The following is a 10,744-nucleotide window of genomic DNA, read 5'->3' as shown; positions in this document are numbered from 1 at the left end:
ACCTAGCTCAGCACAGTGGCTCATGCCCATAATCTCAGCACTTTGGGAGGCAGATGCAAGAGGATTGCCTGAGTCCAGGGGTTCCAGACCAGCCTGGGCAACTTGGCAAGACCTCATCTCTACAATAAATCAAAAAATCAGCTGGGCATGGTGGCACACACCTGTGATTCCAGCTACTTGGAAGGTTGAGGCAGAAGGATCACCTGAGCCCAGTAGGTCGAGGCTGCAGTGGCCATGAGCATGCCACTGTAATCCAGCCCGGATGAGAGTGAGACTCCAATACACACACACACACACATAAAAAGACAAAGCAGAGAGCCTAAGACCATGAGAAATTTGATGAGTCATTCCAATTATCAACCTATCTCATATTTAATTTTCAAAGCAAGCACATGAAGGAATTATTATATAAAAATTACAACTATGAATGTGTAGCCTGGAAACTATATTAAATTGAATTTAGGGTGAGGCGCGATGGCTCATACCTATAATCCCAGCACTTTGGGAGGCCAAGGTGAAAGGATTGTCTAAGTTCACAGGTTTGAGACCAGCCTGGGCAACTTGGCAAGACCTCATCTCTACAATAAATAGAAAAAAATTAGCCAGGCATGGTGACGCATGCCTGTAGTTCCAGCTACTTGGAATGCCGAGGTGGAAGAATCACCTGAGCCCAGTAGGTCGAGGCTGCAGTGCTGTGAGCACAGAGTGAGACTCCAACTCAAAAAAAAAAAAAATTGAATTCAGGTGTAAAGTGAAGGAGACTTCTGATTTATTTCTATAATGTAAATAATTAAAGATAAGGCAATATTGTAGACACTAGTAAAGCTCAAAATCTATAGGGCAAATCCATATTATACAAATATTTAACGTATAAGAATATTCAAATATACTAGTGTCTACAAATTTGAAGCTAAATTTCATAAAACTATTCAATGATATATGTGACATATATGAATATATATATTCAAACAAATTTTAATCTAAATTTGTTTTGTGTTTCATAAAACTATTCAATGATACATATGACATGAAGAAATTTGTATTTGGATACAAATACAAATTTGTATCATACACTAGTTACCATGCTGCTAACTAGTGTATGATCATAGCAAAACAATTTCATACACTAGCATGCTGTATCACTAGTTAGCATGCTGCTAGTGTATAATCATAGCAAAACAATTTCTCATACAAATAAGTTATCAGCCAGGTGTGGTGGCTCACACCTGTAATTTCCAGCAACTCAAAAGACCAAGGCAGGAGGATCACTTGAGGCCATGTGTGCAAACCAGCCTGGGCAATATAGCAAGATCCCAACATTAAAACAATTTTAAATTAGCTGGGTATGGTAGCACACATGCCTGTATTCCCAGGTACTTGGGAGACTAAAGTGGGAGGATTGCTTGAACCAAGGAATTCGAGGTGCACTATTATAGCACCACTGCATTCCAGTCTAGACAACAGAACAAAATCTTGTCTTCAAAAAATAAAAAATAAAAATATAAAAATAATGTGTGATGCCATGCTATAGAGATAACTTATTCTTTAATCTATTCAAAACACTTTTATCAAGAATCTCATCTGTGCCAGGTACTGTGTTCTACATTAAGGATACAACGGCCTTTGCCCTCACAGAAATTACAGCTTAGTTGAGGAGACAGACATTATCCTAATAACCATAACCATACATAGGTAACACTGCAATTATGACCAATACTCTAAGGAAAGTTATTGTGGACAAATTAGAAGTTATGATAGGAATATCTGGAATATCTGGCCCTATCTGTGAGACTGACAAGGTTTTGAGATCTGAAGAATGAGTAGGAGTTTACTAGACAAAATGAGAAGGGAAAACTATTCCAGGTAGAGGAACTGCAGATACAAAAGCCCCAGAGTTGTTGCAAGACCAGCCCAGAGGACAGAAAAAGGCCTGAATGGTTAGAGAGTAGACAGTAAGGGAGAACATGGTACCAGATGTAGCCAGAGGAGAAGAGGAGGTGGCACCAAGCCATGCTGGACCTTATAGCCATATCTTTATCCTACAAGCAATGTGAAAACATTGAAGGGTTTTAAGACAGGCAAGTAACATAACCACATTTATATTTTGAAAACTACTCAAGATGTATGACAGGGAAAAAATTTGAGTGGCTGTAAGTAGACCAGTGAGGAGACTATTGCAGCATATTAAATGAAACATAAAAGAAGTCTGGACTACGTGGAGGTGGCAGAAATGGAGAGATAAGGAAAGATCTGAAAACTTCACATCTGTTGTTCAAGAGGACAACAGTAACAGGGCTTGATAATGGACTGCATATATGGGGTGAAATAAGAAAGTATTCAAATCAATAAAAGCTCATTAAAAATTTATTATGTGACAGTCATTCAGGTGCATGGGATACATAAGTGAACAACAACAAAGAACCCTGCCCTAGTGGAGTGTTCATTCTAGCAGGTGGATATAAACAATAGACTAAATAAGTAAATCATACAGTATATTAGAAAGTGATAACGCTGAGTGCAGTGACTCATGCCTGTAATCCCAGCACCTTGGGAGGCCAAGGTGGGAGGATTGCCTATGCCCAGGAGTTCAAGATGCCTGGGCTGCATAGTGAAACTTCACCTCTACAAAAAATGAAAAAATTAGCTAGCATGGTGGTGTGTGCCTACAGTACTTGGAAGACTGAGATGGAAAGATCGAGATTGTGGTGGGCCATGATCATGCTACTGCACTCCAGCCTGGGCAACAGAATGAGACCTGGACTTAAAAAAAAAAAAAAGGTGATAAAAGGACCAGGTACAGTGGCTCAGCCTACAATCCTAGCACTTTGGGAGCTAAGGCACTTGAGGCCAGGAGTTCAAGACCACCCTGGATAGCGAGACCCTGTTTCTATTTTTTAAGTGATAAAAGGCACAGGGGAAAAAATAGAGCAAGGTAAGGGAGATTAGAGACAGCAGTGGTAGAGGAGGAGGGCAGGTGGCAGTTTTAAATAGGGTAGTCAAGTTAAGACCCAGAGATGAGACTGAAACTAAGATGTGAAGAAGGTAAGAGGGTTACCCAAGCATATATTGTAGGGAAGAACGTTTCCAAGTGGAGGGAACAACTGCTAGTGGGCCAGGGTGGGTAGAGCAGAAAGAGTGAGAAAAGTATCAGAGTGGTCATAGGGGAAATTTTATAGGCCACTGTAAGGACATTTGGCCTTTCCTGAGTGATGATGAGACACTATCACAGAGTTATGAATAAAGGAGGAACATGATCTGTTAGGCTTTTAAAATTATTATTCTGGCTGTTATCTTGAGAACAGACTACAGGAAGACAGGAACATCTATTTGACGCTATTGCAATAATCCACATTAAAAAAACATGGTGCTAGCCAGGCTCGGTGGCTCAGCCTGTAATCCCGCGCCTTTGGGAGGCTGAGGTGAGTGGATTGCCTGAGCCCATGGGTTCGAGACCCACCTGGGCAGGCGAGACCTCATCTCTACAATAAATCAAAAAATTAGCTGGGCGTGGTAGCGTGTGCCTGTAATTCCGGCTACTCAGAAGGCTGAGGCGGAAGTATCGCTGGAGCCCAGCAGGTCAGAAGGCTGTGGTGGCCGGGAGCGGCCACTGCACTCCAGTCTGGGCGACAGAGTGAGACTCCAACTCAAAAAAAAAAAAAAAAAACCATGGTGCTTGGACCACATTAGTTAACAGTGGAAGTGATGAAAAATGGTCAGATTCTAGATATATTTGAGAGCAACCCAACTGCATTTGTTCAGAGACTGGATGTAGGTCGTGAGAAGTGTCAAAGACAACTACAAAAGGATTATGGCCTGAGCAACTAGAGAAGACCAGAACTGCCATTGACTGAAATAAAGAAAGCTACAAATAAAGAAGGCTTAGAAGTGTGGAATTTGGACATTTTGGGATTGAGATGTTTAGATAACATTCAAGCAGAGATGACAAACTGATAGCTGGATAGATGAATCTTGAATTCAAGATAGAGGGCTAGAGACATAAATCTGGGAGTCACTGGCAAATACAGCACAAAAATAAATTCACCAAGAGAGTGTAATTAAAAAAAAAAAACAACTAAATTTTGTGTCATTCTTAACAACAGAAGATCAAGAAACAAAACCAAAAAGATAACTGCAAAAGAATGACCAGTAAGATGAGAGCAAAACCAAGAGACAGTGTCCTGGAAGCCAAATAAATAAAATGTATCAAGGTTTCTGGCTTAAACTACTAGAGACATGGTGGTAAGAAAGGGAAATCCTGGAAAAAGATTACGTTTGTGAAGGTAAAGAGTTTGATTTTAAATATGTTGAGGTACATTATTATTATTATTTTTTGAGCTGGAGTCTCACTGTCACCCAGGCTGGAGTGCAGGGGCACGCTCACAGCTACTGCAGCCTCAACCTGCTGGGCTCAGGTGATCCTTCTGCCTTAGCCTTCCAAGTAGCTGGACCTACAGGCACACGCCACTACGCCCAGCTAATTTTTGATTTATTGTAGAGATGAGGTCTCGCCAAGTTGCCCAGGATGATCTCAAGCCCGTGAGCCTCCCAAAGTGCTGGGATTATAGGCTTGAGCCACCATGCCCGGCCTTGAGGCACATTATTAATGTTGAGTTTGGGAAGGAGTGGCAAACTAACTCAAAAAGCCAGAGTTTGGCTCTAATTCTTTGTTTGCTCTGTGGCATAAGTTTTCATTACCTTTCTAAGTCTCAATCTCCTTTCCTATAATGTGTATACAACTGAACATGGTTGCTGTGGGAATCAAATGAGGTAATTTAAGAAGAAAAAAATAACCACTTCTCTGAAAAAACACCAAATGGCAGATGATATGCATGCAGAAGGGCCCAGAGGCCCCGGTATGGGAGGCCCTGGAGGCTTCTGTGAAGGTTTCAGTAGTGGCCTCCGAGACCAAGGTTGTGGCCATGATGGGACCAAGGCCAAGGCTGTGGAGCTCATGGAAACAAGACTGAGGACAAGGAGTGGATGCCTGTTACCAAGCTGGGCTGCCTGGTCAAGGACATGAAGATCAAGTTGCTGAAGGAAATCTACCTCTTCTCCCTGCCTATCAAAGAGCCTGAGATCATTGACTTCTTCCTTGGGTCATCTCTGAAGGATGAGATTTTGAAGATTATGCTGGTACAAAAGCAGACCTGCACTGGCCAGAATATCAGGTTCAAGGCATTTGTTGCCATCAGGGACTATAATGGCCATGTCTGTCTGGGTGCTAATTGCTCCAAGGAAGTAGCCACTGCCATCCGAGGGGCTATTATCCTAGCCAAGCTCTCCATTGTCCCTGTGCAGAGGCTGCTAGGGGAACAAGATCAGCAAGCCCCATATCATCCCTGTACCCAGGAAGATGCTGATGATGGCTGGCATTGACTACTGCTACCTGTCAGCCAGGGGCTGCACTGCCACTCTGAGCACCTTTGATACCATCTCTGAGACCTATAGCTACTTGATCCCTGACCTCTGGAAAGAGACTGTATTCACCAAGTCTCCCTATCAGGAATTCACCAATCATTTTGTCAAGACCTACACCAGAGTCTCTGTGCTGAGGACCCAGGCTCCAGCTGTGGCAACAACACGGGACTTTTTTTTTTTTTTTTAGTCAGTCTCACTTTGTTGCCCAGGCTGGAGTTCAGTGGCACGCTCACAGTCACTACAGCCTTAACCTGCTGGACTCAGGTGATCCTTCCATGTCAGTCTTCCACATAGCTGGAACTACAAGCGCACACTACCACAACCAGCTTATTTTTTAATCTATTGTAGAGACCAAGTCTCACCAAGTTGCCCCGGCTGCTCTCAAACCCCTGAGCTCAGGCAATCCTCTCGTCTTGGCCTCCCAAAGTGCTGGGATTACAGCTTGAGCTACTGTGCCCAGCCAACACAGGATTTTTATACAAGAAAAATAAAGTGAATCAAGCATACCAAAAAAAAAAAAAACCTTTAAACTCTTATGAAGACATAAGAAAAAGTAACAGAATACAAAAATGTGCAGAATTTCTAGGAAGCAAAAGTTACATTTAATCATTACAAGGAAGAAAAGAACATTGGAAGCTAAATGGGGCTTATAATGAACCATTTACATGTACTCTCAGCTGAGTTTTGTGGAATACTGCTTTATTTCAAAGACAACAAACTCTATTTGTTTTTAGTCTTTTCCTCAAACACTTCAACTTTCTCACCCAACTGAAGATACTTACCTTGCCACCAGTCTTTGTGACCTGCCATTCTCCAAACATGACTTGAGTGTTAAAATTTCCATATTTTTGTTCATATGCTATTTCCTTTACCTGGAATTTCTTTCCCCACCTAATTCTCTGTTCCAATTCTAACTATCCACAAGGGACTTCAAGGCCACCTGCATCATGAAAGCTTCCATGGTCCCTCACAAGTGAATGGAACCTCTTTTTTGGAAACACCACAGCACATAACGTACCTGCTATGTCCTTCACCCCCTCTAGTTAGTATTACACATTCTACATAAAAATCTATTTCTACAATCCAAGTTGAATTCACCTTTGTATTCCTATACAGCTTTCGCATCAGTGTTGCTCCTAAAATATTGACTGTGAACATGCACTCAATGAGCTTGACGTGTTGAAATAATTTCAAATGTGCTGCCATACTCACATTTTTTACTTTGTTTTTCCACTTCCGCCTTCAGTCTCTTGTACTTGTCTGTCCTGTAAACCAGGACCCAGGTTATACCTAGAACATTAAAAGCAACATGCTAACAGAGAATGCTTGGAACAATCACAACAAACTACGACTGCTGCTTAGTGTTGGAGGATTCCCAACTTTTTGCTTTCCATTTACCCGTAGTTAACTTTTTTCCAAATGTCAACACAACTGATTCTTCAGCCAAAACAACTGTAACAAGATGTGAAGGTACCTCCACAAATATGCAAGTGAAATCTACCTTAGACCACAGAAAATCCGGCAACCCATCCACACCTCCCCTCTCGCTCCTGTTCGCGGTCAGCACAGGGACTTCCAGAAGGAGACCGGACGAGCCCGCAGTCAAGTGGAGCGGGGGGGACCCCGGGGCCCTCCCTCTCGGGGACAGAGCAAACGCCTGAGAAATAGCCGGTCTCACCCTCGGCGAGCAGAGCCGTGCACACGGAAATAAAAACGATGAGCAGGGTGTCCGCGAACATGGTGCTCATCGTGCACCTTCGTTCCGGCACTCCCACCCGCCGGGGGAAGCGCTCTAGAGCTAGGAAGAGTGAAGACGACTTCCCTAGATGCCGCGACCACCGAGTAACACTCGGATTCTGACAGACTGGAGATCACACTTCCGCTTCCGGGACACAGCACCGGAAAGGCTCCTGCTGAAGAACGGTGTGGCCGCGCGAATCTAGAGGAAGCCAACCGGCAATATCCTCGGGACTGAAGGGCTGGCGCTCGTACCAAGTCTCGCGAGAGTTGGCATTTGAACCCCAGAGAGTGAATGGAGGCAGCGGCGGTGAATTTTGCCCGGTAGCGTTTACTCGCTGGGGTGGTGGCTTGCGTCTTCTGCGCCAGCATCCAGTTACTGGGCTAGTTTGGGCTTCTACCTCAGCTTCACCTCTGTGGCCGTAATATTAGATAGTTGAGCCTAGGGTAAACACGTGCTGACCTAATGGACGTGGGCCGCGGGCTCCAAGGAGCTCACCACAGCACGGACAGAGGACAGTACTTGCGGTGTGATTCCGGTTAAGGGTGTATGGCCAGAATGCTGCAGGGTGGTCACAAGACGCTGATGGAAGGAACTGAAGCCTTAGAGTTGAGGTGCAAGGACCTTCCACGCAAAGGCACAGATGCTTGAAAATCCAAGGTGTGTAATAGACCCCTGAGTGATGTGTCCAGAGAAGGGGTCGTACACACACACGCCTGCACTGGTGAGAGAATAGAAATTACCGCCCGGGCTCGGTGGCTCGGCTTGTAATCCCAGCAGTTTGGGAGGCCGAGGCGACCAGCCCGGGCAACGTGGGGAGACCTCGTCTCTACCATAAATCAAAAATTAGCCGGGCGTGGTAGCGCATGCCTGTAATTCCGGCTACTCAGAAGGCTGAGGCTGAAGGATCGCCGGAGCCCAGCAAGTCGAGGCTGCGGTGGCTGGGAGCGTGCCACTGCACTCCAGTCGGGGCGACGGAGTGAGACTCCAACTCAAAAAAAAAAAAAAAAAGAATAGAAAATACCTTATGCAAGCTGAGCCCGAGAAAATGGTGGAAGGGACTATGATGGATAAGGGAGCATTAATTTCATCTGAAAGGAGAATTTGATACGTAAATCCAAACAATTTCTCTGGGAAGATGAGCACCCAGCTTCTGAGAGCTTTTCATTTCTTAGGAAAATCCAGAAATCCTGATTTTTTATGTGAAAGTTATATTTATAAGTGCTGTATGGGTCAAGAAAATGTCTCAGCAGCTAGATTTTAGCCAGTGTAGAGGCTTTCAGCTTCTTTAGACTGATTGTGTGTGGGCTGAGTGAAAACCTGGAAACTGGCTGAGCTGTTTCCCCTTGTCTTATACTTTCTATCATTTCTTCTTTTCTCTTAAACTCCACTGCACTTAATTTTGAGTCAGGATCTCACTCTGACGCCCAGGCTGGAGTGCATTGGCATGATCATGGCTTACCACATCCTTGAGCTCCTGGGCTCAAGCATGTACTCAGCCTCCCCAGTAGCTGAGGCTACAGATACATGCCACCACGCCTGGCTAATTATTTTTAGAGAGAGAGGTCTGGCTATGTTGCCTCAGCTGGTCTTAAACTCTTGAGCCACCATACCAGACTGCTCTTATATTTCTACTTTTGACCTCTTTTAGTTGTGTGTGCTTTTCTTGTCTCCTCTTCTAGACTTAACAGATGTTGTTAAGCTTCGACTATATTTCAGTATAGTGGTGGGCACTGATGAAGATAGTATTCCTGACTTCCAAGACTTCCCAGAGAAATTGTATATTATAAAAAGATATAATAGAGTTATTCTTTTTTGTTTTGTTTTGTTTTGTTTTTTGAGTTGGAGTCTCACTCTGTCGCCCGAGCTGGAGTGCAGTGGCATGCTCACAGCCACCATAGCCTCTACTTGATGGGCTCAGGCAGTCTTCCACCTTAGCCTTCCAAGTAGCTGAAACCACAGGCATGTGCCACCACACCTGGCTAATTTTTCTTCATTTATTGTAGAGACAAGGTCTTGCCAAGTTGCCCAGACTGGTCTCAAACCCCTGGACTTAGGAAAACCTCTCACTTCTGCCTCCCAAAGTGCTCGGATTACAGGCGTGAACCACCATGACTGGCTAGAGTTATTCTTAGAATATAATGGGAGCATGGATGAGAACAAGATTGGTTCTTCTTGGAGAATTGAGAAGGCTTCAGAAAGATCACATTTGAGCCAAACCTTGATTTGAGTAGTAGTTCAGACAAGGATAGGTTTTTATTCAACTTTGTATCATCCAGGGTAAATGTTGAGAAACAATAAGAGCCTGACCTTTGAAGTCAGACCTGATTTTCAATTCTGGCTCTGCTGCTTACTTGACAGCTGTCCTAGAACATATTAATTAACAACTCTGAGCCTCCATTTCATTATCTGTAAAATGATGATAACAGCAGTTGCATAAAATTGTTATGAAGACTAAATGAGGAAGAGTATATTATATAGCATTGCAAGCTGTGCTTGGTACATGCATTTCACCAAATCTAACATGCTACTGACAGTAAGATGCTCCATTATTTTATACACTACTAAAACAGACTGACTGAGCACAGTGGCTCATGCTTGTAATCCCAGCACTTTGGAAGATCGAGGCAGGAGAAAACACACTTGGGCACGGGAGTTCAAGACTCGCCTGAGCAACATAGCAGCTGGGTGTGGTGGTGCACACCTGTAGTTCCAGCTATGTAAGGAGCTGAGATTGGAGGATCACTTGAGCCCAGGAGGTCAAGGCTGCAGTGAGCTGGGATTGTGTCACTGCACTTCGGCCTGGGTGACTATGAGACCCTGTCTCCAAAAAAATAAATTTAAAATTTAAGAATTGCTAATTGATTGTAGGATGAATCCCTTTCAGAGATGTTAAAATGTGAAAGAAAAAAAAAAGTCTTAGAATTAATGAAATACACTAATAAGTAGCATTTAATCCTATGTAAATATTTACTGTAGAGGATGGACTGCTAGGATACCGCTTCCTTTTCTTGGGCAAGGTCATCATGACACTATGCCCCTTACTGAAGAACAGTTCTAGAGATAAGTTCAAATATCTTTTCTACATTTACCAATTCTCTTTATCATATTCTCAAATTCTCTAAGCTGTTAGTTGTATTACCTAATTTTTAGATTTCAAGGTTTTCCCCATGGAGACCACTCTCCCAAAGCTCACTATCTTGCTCCAATCTCTAGGATGATAGTAAGGCTTTTATCCTAGGACTTCTTTTATGATTCTCTTGAGTGGGATTCACTATTCCTTGAGCTTGCATCGTCCTTTTTAGTTTATACTTTATGCTGTGGTACATTCTCAAGTAACATCCTGTGAAAGGTGAATGGGAGCTAAGCTTTTAATGTTCTTACATTATTAGTAGAATTAGTAATAATAATACTGTTCTTTAAATAAACATTCAGTAATAGCCTAGGCATTGTAAAAGATTATAAGAGAATTATAAATCCCTGCTTATTATAAATCCCTGCTTACACTCAGGAATGCGCTTTGAATTTCAATCTTAGCCCCACTCCATTTAGACTGTGTTACTTTGGCAAGTTATTTAATTTCTCTGA

At 43.2% G+C, this 10,744-nt stretch overlaps 1 protein-coding gene and 1 pseudogene across 1 annotated transcript; one reads left to right on the top strand and one right to left on the bottom strand.

The window, feature by feature from the left end:
* Positions 1–4,843: 4,843 nt before the first annotated feature.
* On the top strand, positions 4,844–5,605 carry LOC103254159 (annotated as a pseudogene).
* A 975-nt stretch (positions 5,606–6,580) lies between these two features.
* Positions 6,581–7,527, bottom strand: TMCO1 (transmembrane and coiled-coil domains 1). Its single transcript, XM_008052299.1, is given in 5 exon segments — positions 6,581–6,708; positions 7,097–7,197; positions 7,199–7,231; positions 7,233–7,357; positions 7,411–7,527. Coding segments are annotated over 5 exon segments (504 nt in total).
* Between the last annotated feature and the right edge of the window lie 3,217 nt (positions 7,528–10,744).

Source organism: Carlito syrichta, unplaced genomic scaffold (genome assembly GCF_000164805.1).
Source record: "Carlito syrichta isolate Samal-C Ts95f unplaced genomic scaffold, Tarsius_syrichta-2.0.1 Scaffold271680, whole genome shotgun sequence".
NCBI classification, from domain to species: Eukaryota; Metazoa; Chordata; class Mammalia; order Primates; family Tarsiidae; genus Carlito; species Carlito syrichta.
Note: the sequence above shows the minus strand (reverse complement) of the source record. Positions and strands in the feature narration are given on the sequence as shown.